Source organism: Haemaphysalis longicornis, unplaced genomic scaffold (assembly GCF_048455015.1).
Source record: "Haemaphysalis longicornis isolate Haplotype H1 unplaced genomic scaffold, Haemaphysalis longicornis Haplotype H1 scaffold_8, whole genome shotgun sequence".
Classification (NCBI taxonomy): Eukaryota; Metazoa; Arthropoda; class Arachnida; order Ixodida; family Ixodidae; genus Haemaphysalis; species Haemaphysalis longicornis.
Genome location: NW_027526445.1, coordinates 154,746,030 through 154,763,105, shown reverse-complemented (window position 1 = coordinate 154,763,105; position 17,076 = coordinate 154,746,030). Strand labels below are relative to the sequence as shown.

At 50.7% G+C, this 17,076-nt stretch overlaps 1 protein-coding gene across 1 annotated transcript; it reads left to right on the top strand.

Annotated features, from left to right (window-relative positions):
- The first annotated feature begins 5,585 nt into the window (after positions 1-5,585).
- Positions 5,586-7,024, top strand: LOC144148811 (NTF2-related export protein 1-like). Its single transcript, XM_077680329.1, has 2 exons — positions 5,586-5,712; positions 6,388-7,024. The coding sequence occupies exons 1-2, from the start codon at positions 5,627-5,629 to the stop codon at positions 6,830-6,832; spliced, it is 531 nt and encodes a 176-aa protein (XP_077536455.1). The 5' UTR covers positions 5,586-5,626; the 3' UTR covers positions 6,833-7,024.
- The last annotated feature ends 10,052 nt before the right edge of the window (positions 7,025-17,076 follow it).

The window sequence follows — 17,076 nt, the reverse complement described above, 5'->3', positions numbered from 1 at the left end:
GGGGTGCAAAGTTGTTTTTAGCAGTTATGAGGTGTTCCTGTCCTATTTGTTATTGTATATATGTCCATCACCTTGCATGTTGCAGGGAATTTTCAGAAACAAAAGATGTTAACCTGACCGCATGAAAAGAGAAATTGAATGACCACGGAGTCCATGAGTAAAACTCGTGGACTCTGAAGGAAAAAAAGGAAAGAACAATGTGGTCTCTTCTCAGCACAGAAAGCCATGAGCTGTCGCTGTTGCCCTTGAGACCGGGTGTTGTTGACTTTCAGGGCACAAGCTGGTCAGTTGGCACTCCCACTGCTCCAGGGATGGGAAGGGCATTTCCACTTGACGTGGTATGGGGTGCAGGGAATCTAAAAGGAGGTTAAGTTGTAGGGGTGTTGAGTTGGAAAGGTGTGGTATGAATGGTGGTGGTGAAGCGAGTTTGAACTAGGAGTCTGCACCAAAGGTTGGCACATAAACCACCACAGTATTAAAATAAACATTAAAGGCCCCTATGCAATCATATAGACTCCCGTTAAGACGATCTTGAAGGAACCATAAAAATTTATAAAAATTTGTTCGTATTATCAAAAATACGTCTTAAGTCGAGATTTTTTTTTTTGCATTATGTTGCAAGAGAGCAAAAATGTTGGTCATCTTAACTGATTTCGTCTTAACCAGTGTGTACTATATACTGCGTATATATACAGCGATTTACTTTGGATCCTCTGAGCGATCACTTCAGACCCACATTGTCTATCCTTGCAGTGCCTTGGTTCTTCTCTCGGAGTCTAGTGTATGGATTCAGTGGGATCGCGTTTCGTACAAATGGCCATACATCGCCTCTAGAGACGACGAACAGATGCTGCACAGATCCACATGTCCCTGTGGTGGCCTCGGTACAGGGACATGTAATGACAGGGATCAACCCACCAATTCAGGTTCCAGCACTGCGGAAGCACATGCACCTTCTTGACTGTCGCTACATAGACTGCAGGTCACTTCGAAAGTGACCAATGCGGGGTTCACAAGGGAATCAGTGCTTGAAACCGTCGAAGTGGTGGCCGGCACTTTGGGCTAGTAAATAAAAAGTTCAGTGCTGCAGCAGAGTTCTCTCTGTAAAGAAGTGGCAGTATGCATGAGTTGCTGCTCAATTTCCCTAACGTTTCACTGCAAAATTACTTTATCACATGACTAAAGCACTGGGAAGGCTAGCAGTTAGGAGGGTAGTAGGAAAGGGCTTAGTCACTAGAGGATGATCTGTTGGTGTTGAAAAAATACAGGGGGTGATGCCTCAGCACCTCAGTGGACGCACACATTACAAGACTGCACATCTCCCCGAAATAACGTGGAGGCTCTATGCCGACCTGGTTTTGTGGCTGCTATCATCAACATCAGAGCTACCACAGGCGGACCCAGGCAGTCGGGGGGGTTCCTTACCATAGGACATAGCCATAGGAGGACAAGCGCACTATATAGAATCATATATCTAATATGCATGTATGTATGTTTGTACATTTTTATGTATACATGATACGGATGGGTACATTTTATCGTCACCATCATCATGAGCTGCAAGTCAGTGGCGGAGGGGAAGGGGGGGGGGGGGGGGGCAGAAAAAAAAAAGGGCCCATCTCCCCGCGAGGGGGACTCGAGTAAATGTGTCGCATAGGGGGTGGGTGTATTGCGTTAACGTTTAGTGTTTGGGGAGTTGGTGGTAGTGGATGCGTTGTATCAGCAGCTTCTTGACGTACTTTGAATGAGTCAAGGATATAAGGCGCGTTCGTAGCCTTTCATTCTGTGTCGGTTTTGTGGCGCAGTGGGAAGAGCACCATGTACCTCGTGTTCCGCCCACAGGTAGTGAATGCGTTGTATCAGCAGCTTCTTGACGTAGTTTGAATGAGTCAAGGATATAAGGCGCGTTCGTAGCCTTCCATTCTGTGTCGGCTTTGTGGCGCAGTGGGTAGAGCACCGTGTACCTTGCGTTCCGCCCGCAGGGTCGTGGGATCGAAACCAGGCGCCGGTAGGAGGAGGAGGCAAAACGTTTTATTGAGCAAAAAAAAAGAAAGAAAGAAGGTGGGTGGCGTCCTCAGTTCAGGAAGCCGCGCGCTTCCGCAGCCCGGGTGGCCCGGTTGATCAGGCGTTGCTGGTCCTCCGGGTGCAGGCTGGTCAGCGCGCGTTCCCACCGTTCAGGGAATGGGGAAGGGAGGGGATCGGGATGGTGCGGGCAGAACCATACAAGATGGGCTGTTGTGGCGGGGAGGTTGCAGGAATGGCAGAAGTAGGAGAATGTGGTAGGGGAGATGTGCGACAGTACGGTACAGTTGAAGTATGTGCCTGTCTGTAGCCGGCGCCACGTCCGGGCCTCTGCTGTAGTGAGCGACGGGTGGGGAGGGGGGAAATGGAAACGAGTGTGGCGGTAGTGGGCGAGCAGGTCGGTGTATCTGAGCGGCAGAGGGTGGAGGGATGGGGTGGATGCCAAGTCGTCTGTCTTTGGACGGGAATCCCGGAAAATGAGCTCACGGGCAGTGGCATGTGCCGCCTCATTCCCTGGTAGGAAGGCATGCCCAGGTGTCCACACTATCTGGATGGTTGGGGGAGTCTTGAGGGATTGAAGTATCTTGAGAGCCTGGTAGGGAATGCGGCCAAGAAGGTAGTAGCGGCAGGCCTGCTGAGAGTCTGTTAAGATGGTGAGGTGGCCCGTACTTGTAGTGGTGGTGGCTGCCAGGGCTATGGCGGTTGCTTCTGCTGTTGCGGTTGTGGTGTTAGGTAAGGTGGCCGAGGTGAGTATAGCACCTGTAGAATCCGTGACTGCCAGGGTGGCACGAGATGTGAAATTGCAGTGCGCGATGTCGGTGTATCTGCTGTCTGGTTGGCCAGAATAACGTCTGTTGAGGTAATTGACCCGAGCTTCACGGCGGCCCTTGTTGTACTCTGGGTGCATGTGGCGCGGTATGGGGGTTACTCTGATGAAGCTACGTATAGGTTGCGGGAGATGCTGGAGTGTCTCTGCTGGTGGAGGGGTTGGTCGATCCAGAGATCGGAGGACCGTTCTGCCGGTAGGTGTCAGCGCCAGGCGGGAGAGTTGGTTTACCTGCTGCGCTTCCAGGAGTTCAGCGAGAGTGTTATGCACTCCTAACTGCAGTAGCTTCTGGGTGGGTGTGAAGGCAGGAAGACCGAGGCCGATTTTGTACGCCCGACGGATGAGTGCATCAATCTTGGAGTGTTCTTGAGGCTTTAGCTGTACATATGGGGTGCCGTACGTGATGCGGCTGATGAGAATGGCTTGTATGAGGCGGCAGGTGTCTTGCTCACGAAGACCGTGCTGGTGGGTGCAAATTCGCTTGATGAGATGAATAAGTTGTGTTACTGTACGATGTAGTTGGGGTAAGAGGGCAGCACCAGAGCCGTCAGCCTGAAAGGGTACGCCCAGTATTCGGAGTGTCGAAACTTGAGGTACAGGGGTGCCTTGAATGAAAACTGTCGGATCCGGAGTAGGCTGTGGGGGGCGTCCTCTAGTGCGGGCTCGAAGGATAAGAAGTGCAGACTTTTGAGGTGCGCACGTAAGCCCACGAGTGGCGAGGTACGTCATTGTCGTATCAATTGCCTGTTGTAAACTGTCTTGCTGGTGCCCGGCAGAACCCTTGTTTGTCCATAAAGTGAGGTCATCTGCATAGAATGCATGATGTAGGTCCGGAATTTCGGCGAGGAGCTTAGGGAGGCCCAACAGGGCGACATTGAACAATAGAGGCGAAATGACAGAGCCCTGGGGTGTCCCCTTTGCCGGTGTTGGAAAAGTAGGGGTCTGATGAGTACCGAGACAGATGGAGGCCGTTCTGTTGGTCAGAAATGCCTTGACGTAGTTGTACGTGGCCGGGCCGCAGTGGGTTTCTTGAAGGCCTTGCAAAATAGCCTCGTGTGTCACGTTATCAAAAGCTCCCTGAACGTCTAGGGCCAGGACACAGCTGGGGTTGGTTTTACTAAGTTGGTCGATAATGTGCTCCTTGATTTGAATTAGGACGTCTTGAGTGGAAAGGTGATTACGGAAACCGAACATAGTGTGGGGGAAGAGGTCACGGTTTTCCAGGTAGGTGGTCAAGCGGTTGTGTACTAGATGCTCAAAGAGCTTGCCTAGGCATGAGGTCAGTGATATTGGGCGGAGGTTGGTCGTTGTTAGAGGCTTGTGAGGCTTGGGGATCAGGGTAATGTCAGAGTGGCGCCACTGAGGAGGTACAGTACCATGCTTCCAATGATAGTTGAAGAGAGTGAGTAAGTCCTCTTGGGCCTCGTCATCCAGGTTGCGGATTAATTTATTGGTTATCTTGTCTTTTCCTGGGGTCGTGTTGCGTGTGAGTCTGCCGAGTGCTTGTTGCAGTTCAGATGAAGTGAACGGAGCGTCCAGTGAGTCATTTGGGGGTCCAGTGTAGGCCTGTTCAGGTGGGGGTGGGTAAGTTGTTGGGTGCCCGAAGAGGTGGGTGCGAATTGAATCGAGCAGCTCTTGGGGGGGAAGGTGGTGATTATGAATGAGACGTTGGATTTGTTGCTGTCCTAGTCTGCGAGGGGCTTTGTCGCCTAGGAGTTTCCTGAGAATATGCCAGGTTCTTTTGGTAGTGAGCGTGCCCTGAAGCTGATCGCAAAAGCTACGCCAATTTTGATTTTGGAGGATCGTGGCATAAGTTGCTGCCTGTTGAGTAATTTCGGCTATTCTTTTTTTGAGGGACCGATTGTGCTTCCTTTTCTTCCAACGATTAACTAGACCGTGGCGGGCTGCCCAAAGATGCTGTAGGTGGGCGTCTGCTACTGGGTTTTTGTCTGTTAAAAGGACAGTGCTGGTGTGCTTTCGGACCAGACTTTCAAGGGCTTCTGTCCAGGCTTCAAGGTTTTCTTCGATTGGAGGAAGAGATGTAGGGTCTTTACGGAAGGCTGCCCAGTTTGTTATGTGGGCTTTTCCGGTTTTGCGAGCCGTTTGGAGGCTGGGCAGCTTGATTTCTATTATATAGTGATCGCTGCCAAGGGTATCCGTACGGAGGGACCAGCTTAAATGGGGAACGTTCCGGGCGAAGGTGAGATCAGGTGTTGTGTCTCTAGAGACACTGTTTCCAAGGCGGGTGGGGGTGGTGAGGTCATTGTATAGGGTTAGGGAATGATTTTGTGCTGCATGGAGGAGGGCTGTTCCTTTTTTAGAGGCTTGGTGATATCCCCATGAGTGATGGGGGGCGTTGAAGTCCCCTAGTACAATGAGAGGGCTTTGCTGCGACTTTCGGCTTGCTTCATGAATAAGCAGGTCAACGGTCTTCAGGGATGAGAGCGGCGGACTGTACACGTTCAGGATGTAGACACTTGGGAGATTCGGGCGGGGAGGGAGAATTTCAATAAAGGTGTGGGCGATTTCTGATGCAATGAGGTGTTCTTGTGCAGTAATATGCTGCGCTACTAGAACAGCTGTTCGGTGGCCTGGGTCTTGTGTATACGAGCAATAGCCGCGAAGCTCGGGTTTTGGGGTATCCACTTCTTGTAGCGCAATAACGTCGGGCGGCTCGGGTGCGATGTAAAGGTTTAGTTGCGCCGGTAAGTATTATTTTTTTATATAGTGTAGGGGGAGGAGTGCGGACCTGTTGTTGAGAGCGAGGAGGGTAGCGTGATGCGGGAGAGGAGGAGTGGGGGAGAGGGCGCACCTGGAACGGCTGTTGCGGACGCCGAGGCACGCCGACAACGCCGGGTGACATCGTGAGTTAAAGAAATGCTCTGCATTTAAAATGAAAACTCTCCGCCTATGCTTTGTTGTGCTACTTCGGGAGACTCCGAGCGGGAAAATCGCGAGATCCCTCCCTCGACCCCCGTTGAGAGTCATGATAGGTTCGGAAAAGTTCGGGAGGAAGCTAGGACTCTTGGTCGGCGCAGAGTCCTAGCCCCTTCCTCGCGGCCACGCGGTCGCGATGAAGTGGCAATGCAAGAGAGTGCGGAACATTTGAACATGATTTGCCGCGAACCTCGCAGAGACTGGGCATGTGAATCGGTTGCAGGTTTTTTTTTTTTTTTCCGTCCGGCGTAATATTTTTATTTTTATTTTCAGCGCACATTTTTGTTTTTGGCTGTGATTATATACAAAACTAAGCACGCAATATATTTTTAGTTGGCAATTCCGGAATTTGGATTATCCAGTAACTCTGCGAATCAGCAACAGAACGTCGCCATAACACACGTGTGAGAGAAGTGCTATTTTGACGGTCAAACCTGTCATCAAACCATGGAGGAACAGGCGTCTGTCAAATCCGCCGTTCATTCCTGAACAAAACCTCCTCGTTCTGTGCCCAAACGCACAAATCCCCAAACCGCTCACGCCAGAACTGCTGTGTGATCAAGCTGTGCACCAAGGTCCGCCTCTCTTGAACGCATTCGCAGTGACGGTGACGCTGCAGAGCCAGCAGTAGCCGCAGCAGCCATGACCCAGCACGAGCAGGACGATCAAGCGGCCAAAGCTGGCGAGGAGTTCGCCAGGCTCTTCTACGAAACCCTCGAGAAGCGACGGCACCTGGTCGGCAACCTGTTCCTCGACGCGGCCAACCTCGTGTGGAATGGAAACCCGCACAACAGCAAGGAAGCCATCGGCAAGTTCTACGAGTCGCTTCCGTCGTGCCACGCCGAACTTCACTTCGTCGATGCGCAGCCCATCCGTGACGAATTCGTCCAGGGCCAGACCACAGTACACGTCGCAGCCGCTGGACAGATCAAGTTTTCGGGCAAGCGCTGGGTGCCGTTCAGCGAATCCTTCGTGCTGACCGCTCAAAACAAGGTGTGGAAGGTTGTCGTGGACACGTTTCGGTTTCAAGAGCCGGCTCCGGTTTAACTTGGCGCTGTGAAGTTGAACCCATCAGTCTCATCGCACCTGTTTCATCAAATTTCGCTTTGCGCATATCAGCAGTTTTGCTTTTTGCATACTGTGGCCACATTCGTGTGATTGTCACTTTGTTTTCATGAGCTACAGGTCAACCTTGCTTGTTCAGATATTTCATCAAAATAAATTAAGCAACCTGTTGAAGTGACCGTGCTGTATTCTGTGCTAGTGTCGAGTAACGTAAACCACTGAAATTTCAACAGAATTGCAACGTATTTAAGTGAGCCGGTGGAATAACGTGGTTTCTTTTGTTTTAATTCGCATTTTTGCCATGCGGCATATGGAGAAAAGATAAGACATTAGGTAGAAGAAAGAGAAGCGGTACAAAAGCACAGGTAGTCAGGAAACTGATGACACTGTACAAGTCTAAAGGTAGGCATGGAGTCTGGTCTCGTGTAAAAATTTAGCAGCGACCTGCAGTAGCGGTTTCGATCAGGCGAATTGTGATTTAATTAACCATTGTTGTTTTTTAAAATAACATATTCAAAGTAAATTTGAACACTTTAAATACACAGCAAAAGCCTGGTAAGAGGTCACGGGAAAGTCAACACAGAATTTCTTGGAATTGAGTAATTACAAAGCCATGCAAGCAAACTCGCAGTTCGCCTGTGTCGGGTGTTTTTGAATGCATATTTTCTTGTGAAGTGGATACCGCTATTTAAAGCCAAAATAGTCGCGTCTGTTGAAGTGCTTGATCAGTTACACCCACAGGCTAAAATTGAGCTTGTTAAGCGAGGTAAATTTTAAAATGTTGGCACAGAAAGAGTTAGATGAAATGCTGCATTTTCAGTGGCATGTTCTGTCTTGCTTTTCTAGCTCGCCGCATACTGAAGTTCACCCTGGTGTTCCACACTTAGTCGAATTGAACAAACTTGAATTGGGGTTCGTTAGTATTAACTACATTAAAATCAGGGTTTTGCACATTGCACACGGTCTATCTGTACTGTCACAGCCAAAACCATTCATCTGCAACACATGCACTGTGCATCCCGAGAGAGAGAGAGCAACTTTAATGGGTTATTTCCCAGATGTGTGTACAAACTTGCAAAAAAAATATTTGACGTGTTACACCTGCTCACATACATTCGGCAGGGAAAAACAATCTTTGCAAAGGTACCTGGTAACCTTCACTCATCAGTAACCATGAATGTGTACAATACACGGCAAATGAAACACAAATATGAAAATATGAATCAGAACACTCAAATAGCGTGATTTATTTCCATACAAGTCAAAATGACGCGTGGCTTCATTACAAAGTCCGTAAATGTGGCTTTCCGTATATACCAATAGCACGCCATGATTAGACTTCAACGAGAAGTATTTTTCAATTTTGCATGTTCTGATTCATATTTTTGTGTTTGCGTTTAATTTGCTGCGTATTGTACATTTCTCTCAAGCACACGATCCACTGAAGCACAAAACTTTTGTTCACGTGCACATTGATGTAGATAGAAAACTTATCAAAAGAGTGTTTTTTTGCGCGAGCCAGTAGTAGTTCTTGCTAGAAGTTGCTTTGGTAATCACAATTCCCACGTGTGGTATCTATGCAAGGACGCCCTGTGAGTTGCGAGTTTAAAAGTGACTGGTTCAGCATCACATGACTAATGTCCCCAACTTATGTCCTGATCCCCATTGATCCCACTGGTCCCTTACCCCACTGGTCCCCCACTGATCCCCACCAATTTCCCCCACTGTCCCCCAGTTCGCTTGTGAAGCAGTTAATGAAATAAGAGCTTATCGCAATGCTGACTAGGCTCAATGCTTTTCACCTGCCACCTTGAACTTTGCTCATTTGAAGTGCTGAATTGGCACAGTACCGTGGTGGCACGACATAATTCGCATCCTGCAACCAGTGGGGTTTGGGCTGGCACACTAAGTGATTTGTTAACATTGTGTGATCACTTGTTCAGGTTGACGTCTGGAGTTTCTAGGCCATGTTTCGACAACTCTGGGTGCGTTTAAGCCAATTGAATTCCTCGTCATCACCATATTCAACAACAAACTACTAGGTCCATGCAGGATGAAGGCCTCTAGAGAATAGGTGCTCATGCATTTTAAAAATATACAAGAGTGCTATGTACTATTTTTCTCTTGTTCATGCACACCTTTTAGAATGCTGCTTGCCGCTTGTGGCACTTGGCCAGCTTTTTAGGGATGAAGCCCCTTAGGGGCTGGGGCTGTTGTAGTCTCCTGTCGTCATAATCGTCGCCTGGTACTAAAACACCAGTCATGGTTCTAAAACATCAGGAAACTCGTCTACGCCTCGTGCTAGAACGTAACGCGTACTAAAGAAACACCGGGACACTGGTTTTTGCCTCGCTCTGGAGCGCTTCGTAACGCGTACCAAAAAAACAACAACGGGACACTGGTTTACGCCTCGCGCTAGAGAGTTTCATGCTTCAAAGGTAAGAGACTTTTACGGCAAAGCTGCATACCTCTACCTCCCAACGGTTTCATCTCTGCGGGCAAAAACGCCAAGGCGCCAAGAATACACTTGTACTCTGCACGCTTCGCCCCTCCCCAGGTTTCACATTAGTGGAGATGGCTCGGGATTTTTTATAGATAGCTTGTCATTTGTGGATACATTAATTTATAGGTGACACAGTTAAATTATTAATGCAAAAGCATATGACTCATTGAACGAAAAAGCTGGCAGCGGCGTCAGAAGTCGGCTTCTACAAGAAACGGACCATGCTGATAGGCAAAGCCTGGGCATGCCCTGAGCCACATGTTAAGTGGAGAGCGCATCAAGCATGTGTCACCATAGAGATGATATCGCGCCACACTGGATGCACCCAGTAACGCAACAGCGACTGCTCTACATAGAGGCGAAGCTGAAGTTTGTTACCTAAGCCTATTGTACTATTTTCTTTAGCAGTGGTTGCCTCAAAAATGCCCGAGAGTACAGGCGGTTTGCCTTAAAATGCTGAAAAGCCCATTCAGTGGACTTATAGAAAATTGTTGGTTGGCCTGCAATTTTGAAAAAAAAGCTCCAAGAAATTTTTCTCAAATCGACAGAATACATTGCTAACTAAATATTTTCTCTAAAATTTTGATTTATAGGAGACTTACATATTCTCACCTGCTTGTTTCGAAAATTCTGAGTTTGTGTATTTGTTTTTGTTACTGAGAACGGTGAGCGGCGGTATGCTTTCGCGTCTCACCAGCAGCCTTAGGCTGTAACTAGTTACTAGTAATGCGTTACAGGTAATTGGTTACTTTTTATGGTAACTATAACTTGTTACTTTTAATAGGTATAGAGGAACTTGTAACTGTAACACTGTTACTTTTTTATGCAGCAACTGTAACAGGAAATATTAGTTACAGTTACTCCCATCTTTTATAAAAAATTCCCTCGCACTTCCCCGAGGGGGAGAGTGTGTAAGCGCGAATGCACGGTTGTTGATTGCGCGATTACGGTGGATATCGTGATCTTAATGAGTAGTCGAGAGATTACACACACGCACACAACTACAAAGAAAGATATTTCACTCGTTATTGCTGGTACCGTTGCCCGGTCCGCCATCATCGTTATCGAGATGCAGGACCAGCGACCGCTCTCGACGACGGCGCGCGCTCGACTAATACCCTCCCGCGCCACGCGGCCGCTACACGAGCGCCCTCACGCGTCGGAATGCGGAGCGCCCGCTACGCGAGCGAGAGCTCTCCCGCCCGAAGTGGAGAGGAGGCGCCCAACACCCGCAGTCACTGAGCGGAGAGAGGAGGAGGAGAGTAGCGCCCGCCGTTACGGCGAGGAATACACGAGCGCCCTCACGCGTCGGAATGCGGAGCGCCCGCTACGCGAGCGAGAGCTCTCCCGCCCGAAGTGGAGAGGAGGCGCCCAACACCCGCAGTCACTGAGCGGAGAGAAAAGGAGGAGAGTAGCGCGCGTCCATCTCCCCCCGTTGCTAGGGAAGACGAGGAGCGCGCGCACCCGCAGCTGTTGCTAGGCGGACGACGGCGGCGGACGATTCAGGCTCGCTTAAGAAGTGCATTCGCACTTAAAAAAGATTCGTTACAAAGGCCGACTTGCAGTTTATGCTTCCCACTTATTGAGACTCTCTTCTTTCCCATATCGTCACCACTTTCATCTTTTCACAACACAGCTGCCCTCGCAGCTGAAGAGATCTAGGGGGTCACTAAGATTATGTTCCCTGCAGATAACTGAGGTCAAAGGTCGGTCTTAAAGTTGGCTTAAAACCCACTGCGCGGAGTACAATAAGTATTTATTTTCCAGCGGGTACCGTTTGACGACTTCAGACTTCAAAGTGTGATGTTAGGCCTAACTTCGGGTGTCCGCGTGCCCGCGTCTACCCCTCTCCTTCTGTCGCCCACCAACCTTTTGCGCAAGCGTCTTATAAACTGGAAAATACAGGAGGCTTCCCGAAAGAAGCTTCACAAAACAGGCTTCACGACTTTTCCGCAAAACCGACTGCTCGCACTAAACACAGGTATCGGAGCGGCGGGAGCTCGCCCATTTATTTTTCCTCCGCTTCCCACCGATGCTGCAAGGTACAACCGCCGCGCCAAGCTTCTGTAATCGTTTGCTACAACGTTGTATTCGCTTGTTATTTCTTGCCGAAAAGGGCAGAGGTGGTCCATAGGAGTTAGTATTAAGTGCAGAGGACTTTATGGGCTTGCTATGTCGTCTTAGCTCGCTAACGGTCGATGCGGCCGCCAGAATCAGTCGGTGCAGCGAGATAATGAACCCAATTACAGCCTTCTGTACCGGTGCCAGGGAGCCACGCTGAGGCTTGGAAAACCACGGGGTTTAAATAGTCATAACCGTTCGAACCTCGTGAACCGCTGGCGCTTTTCATACATCTCCCCATTGTTTATCGCAAAGAAAACTACAGGTACATTTCAGGCAAAATCTGTATATAACCGTCAGCCCCGCGTTCATTTAGTATGAACGCTCGTCAGGTTGGTTTTTACGATAGTAAGCGAAAAAAGCGGCCGCGCAAGAAAAAAATGGCGCGGTCGAAATGACGTGGAAACGCTCCAGCCCACTGATCTCCACTAGAGTTTGACAGAAAGGCTCCAGCTCTGCACTTCCGACAGCTTTCACATTGAGTGGAACGGCTTTAATTTTTATTCAGATATGCACAATCATTTTTTAGCGTTATATGAACATTTATGGACTGAATTCCGAAATTTTTATAGATCGACTTTCCGCGATTTCTTTTCCTCCCGCAGGGGGGGGGGGGGGGGGGGGTGAGTATGATATCGGTAGACGGGATGTACTTCAGTGCGGAGGTTAACTGAAGGTTCGCTGCCGTAAGTTGATATAAATTCATTATTCTTCCTTCCTTTGTTGGCTTTCAGAAGCTATAGCACGTGCACACCTCCCTGCCCTGAGCTCCCAATGGACAGCCGGAAGCACGCGATGCCGGCGCGGACAAGCATTCTTCTAAACCACCTTCGCAGGAACCGTACGTATTACCTGAATACATAACACTGAAACTGAATTGGTACTACTGAAAGCAAACGTCAGCTTGGCCAAAAAAGAAGCGATTTCGGAGATTCGAGGGGCAATGTACGATGCGCTAGCACTCGAGAGGCGGCGCGCCAGCAGAGGTGGACGAGGAAGAAGCGTCCGGGCAAGGGCGAAAGGGGCCCATGGCGTAGTGACGTGCATTCGGCTTTGTTCCCTTCAAAATTGCCAGCGCCCCTGCAACGACCACCTGAAGTCCCCCTCGCATGAAGGGCGAAAATTCCTGTTCCTACCGGCCTGCCGACCACGACGACATCCGCTAGTCAACCATGAAGAGGTGAGGGCGCATGCTCTGTGTGGGAGCTGGAACGCCCGCGACACAGCGGATAGGGACCGATATAAATCGAGCAGCGATAGGCAAAATTTTCGCGTGGGTCTATCGACATTGAGTGACTAGACGAGTTTAGAACGAGTGAAGAGAGCGCCTCACGCTGCGGACGTTGCGAGGGTGGCGTCAAGTCGAAGCGCGGCTCGCTACCTGCTCATGCCAACGCGCCTGTTGCAGTAGAATCGTGTCTTCAGCCAGAGCAGGGCGGTAAAAGAGGAGGAGTTGGGAATGGCGGCGGCGAGATGCCGATGTTGGCGGAGCAACTAAAGAAGCGGCAGGCAGTCAATGCCGCTGCTAAAGCGAGCAATCGTGACAACTAAGACGGTTGTCTATAGAGTATACGGTCAGTCATAACGGTGTACGAGGGTAGTGCAAGAAACGCCGCGTTGCGGACTTTTATAACCCGGAGCGAGGCGTTTGTATCGGGCCAAGCGTCAAGTTCGCGAGAAACAGGGACGATATGGCTACGCATTCTTACAGGTCCAGCGATGGCTCTTCAATTCTTTTTTTTTTCTTTTTCTCTGTCGTAGAAATTTACGAGCCACATAGGTGTACGCCTGAGGAAAGCTCCACGTAGCTATTGCGGCTTCGTGGTAAGGGTGCGGGTCGCGGATGGTCGTGGCGCAGGCTTCATTAGAAGAAGAAAAAAAAAAACATTCTGAGCCAGCATTGGGGAGTGTTGTCGACTAGCACGCGCGCGAAAAGTCGGGAGCGACTGCTTCGTCCAATAAGGAACATGCTGGGATGTGGTGGTGGTGGTGGCAAAACGTTTATTGAGCTTAAAGGGAAGGGCTATAAGGGCGTGGTTAGCCTCCTAAGTCCGGGAGGCCTCTTGTCCGGGCTGCCTCCAGTGCGCGCCGCACCAGGGCGACCTGGCGCTCCGGTGCGGAGCTGGTTAGGGAGCCTACATAAGCCGCGCCTTCGTCGAAGGCGCGGCTTATGTAGGCTCCCTAGAGCTGGTCAGCTCGGACTCCCACTGCTCAGGGGAAGGGGAGGGGTGGGGATGTGGGTGTTGGGGGCAGGAGAAGACGAGGTGGTAGGTGTTGAGAGGGATGTGACAATGTGGGCAGTCTGGTGGAAAGAGAGAAGGGGAAATGTGGTATAGAATGATGTGGTTAAAGTAGGTTTCGGTCTGTAGTCGGCGGAGGATGTAGGCCTGTTGGGCGGTGAGGGAAGGGTGGGGGGGCTGGTATCGCCGTCGGGAGTTAGTGTGGTGGGAGAGGACGGAGTTGTACGTGGGGTTGAGAGGTGTCAGGGCTGCTGGGTCGGGGGGTGGGGGAGTTATTTGGTCGAGGCTAGGCGAGGGAAGTGCCCGGGTAATGAGTGCGCGGGCTGCGGCGTGGGCCGCTTCATTCCCTGCCAGGCCGGAGTGGCCGGGGGTCCAGACAATGGATAGGTCAATGTCTTCGGGGAGGCGTTGAAGGAGGTGAATGGCTGCTGGCGGGGCGAGGCCGGCTTGGTAGAGGCGGCAGGCTTGCTGCGAGTCGGTTATTATGGTCAGGTAGGGTTGGTGACAGTGGGTCAGGGCAGCGTGGGCGATGGCGAGGGACTCGGCGGTGAGCGTGGGGATGTGGCGGTGGGAGGCCGCGGTGGGGAGGCGGCCCTCGTTGTTGACGACTGCGATGGTGGTGCTGTGGCGGGTTGAGGACTGCGCTATGTCGGTATAGCGGGTGTTGGGATCCGAGCCGTAGCGTTTTTCGAGGAACCGGACGCGGGCGTTGCGGCGGTCTTGGTTGTAGATGGGGTGCATATGCTTGGGGACGGGAGGGACGTGGATGCGTTGACGAATGGAGAGGGGAATACGTTGGGGCGCGTGTGGGGTTGCAGGGGCCGTGCGTCCGATGACCTGAAGTACCCGTCGACCAGCCGTTGTGAGGGAGAGTCGGTGCAGGTGGGAAGTGCGTTGGGCTTCCAAGATTTCTGTGAGGGTATTGTGGAGGCCAAGCTGGAGAAGGCGTGTGTTGGAAGTGTAGGTAGGGAGGCCTAAGGCTGCTTTGTATAGGTCTTGCGGATCAGAGCGTCCAGCTTGTTAGCTTCCTGTGTCTTGAGGTTGACGAAAGGGCAGCAGTATATAAGGCGACTGATGAGGAGGGCTTGAACGAGTTTGCAAGTGTCGGATTCTTTGAGGCCGTAGGTGGAGCCGCGGATGCGCCGAATGAGGTGCGTAAGTTGGGTGATTGTTTTGTGGAGCTGTGGGAGAAGAATTGCGCCGGAGCCGTCGTAGTGGAAAGGAACGCCGAGTACCCGGCATCCCACATGTGGAGGCGGTGTGGATCAGCCGCCGGCGTGGCGTCTGTGAGGGCTATAGATTGAGTGTGGGCGCAAACCCTCTGTTCTAGGGCGCAGAAAAAAAAAAAGGGAGCGTTACATTCTTAAAGATTATTGGGAGAGGCCTTTGCCCTGCAGTAAGCGAAGATAGGCTGGTGCTGATGATGATGATGCTATTTTTGGTCTATACTCTGATTTAGCAACCGCTTTAGTCAAGAACGTGCCGGAAAAGCAATCGTAATATTTGGCCGTAAAACACACTCCCGGGACAGGTGAACAGTCATATCATTCCACCATTACTCCACAGTGTCCACACCTTCAACCTTCTCGCAGTTTTGCTACCGACAAAGCTCAGCAACTAGAGTAAGCCTCAAACTTTACTATGCGATACGTTGTTATTGTAAACGGCAGCGTCCGCCAGCACCTATTTCCAGCGAAATCACATCCAAACTGCAAAAAAAATGACCCCCCCCCCCTCACGTCATCAGACATATCTTCAAGCAGTGTACCGATTGGCAAAAAAAAAAATTCTGCCACAAAATAAAATCGCGATTCTCACAAACGTTTCGCCTTCATAAGTATGTATATCGCCAAGTGTAATTGTTGTTGAAAAAGATGACGCCTCGCCTCCCTCGTGCTCATCATCATTAGCGTGTTCCCCTGAAGCACTCATCAGAACGGGTCTTGGCGGCTCGTCCATTTTTCTACCGCACCCTCCTAGTCATGTCATAAAGTATTCGCCCCGCTAGTGATCTATAGTTTAGTTATACTATACTGATCCACGCAAATTTTAGCAATGGTCAATAAAGTATAAAGTGTACCTTGTGTGTGAATGCATTCATTCGACTGGCTCAAAACACTCCAAGCCTGTACATAGATGCAATGAAAGCTCGAACTGACACGTGAATCGTCGTGTCTCGCGGCTGTTACAAATTTTCCCGTTTCACCCCATTACGGCTAATGAATAACCTCGGGGGATTCAAACGATTAGAGTTCTAGCACTCCATCTGTTCCGTCCTTTCCGGTCGTACTGTGTTTACCGGGACCCGACTGGGAAGTGCGCTTTCGCATTCCTTTCGGTAGGGGGGATTAGTTCCGCGGGTCGGCCCTCGCCATGCCCGCACATTCGTTACGGGAAAGGGGGGGGGGGGGGGGGGGGGGGGGGCGTCCTCTTCGCCGTACCCGCGTGCGCAGTCGGGTCCCGGTGAACAGACGGAGCATGCGGAGTGCTAAAACTCTCTATTCTGCGCGCCTTGTGACTGCGCGTAACCCGGTCTGGACTCTTGCTTCCCGTTGTCCACATCACGCGAAGTTCAGTATTTTTCAGTATCTGTGAAACGGCTTCAGTTCTTTGGGGAATAGGTGACCGGTAAAAAGCGCAAAGGCTCATGGGTACATTGTCTGCTCCCGCGGAGTCTCGCGGCTCGCCACTTCCGGTTCGAGAGCTCTCCTGCAGCCTCCCGTACGCCGACGGCTTTCACGCGCGCGTGTGTTATCTGTTTCCACTGAAAAAAAAAAAAAAAAACGCTCATGCATCGCTCATTCAATGAATAACAACGATGGCTCCTTTGAAAGGTAAGCACTCTGTGGCAAATAAACAACGCGCACACACGCGTGTAATACAGTCAAACCCGGCTATAACGAACCCGTATAGAGCGAATTATGCTATATATCGAACAAAAATATTTCAGTTACGGAAATACATGGGAAACATATTCCTTATAACGAAGTTCACATCCGATATATCGAACTCTGCGCGCCGAAAATGGCCGCCGAAATGCACGGTCTCGGAGCGGCGATTGGGATGCGGATTGGCCGCGACCGCAAAGCAAGGGTTGCGACTGAGACATTGCGCCTCGCACGGACGACGTGACGCCAGACACTTTCCGTAACTGTTTCCGTCGCGCGGGACTCACGACGGAACCCGCGAAGTCAGCGAGTCCGGACCAAGACAGCAGCATCGGTGAACTGAGGGAAGAGCTCCCCCATGTTCCCGATGATGTCTCGAGTGAAAGCCGTCCGACGCTTATAATGAAGCGCTTTCGGGAGTCGATGTGCTCGGCCAATGCGTCTGAGATTTTGGAGGACGCGGACTCGAACTGG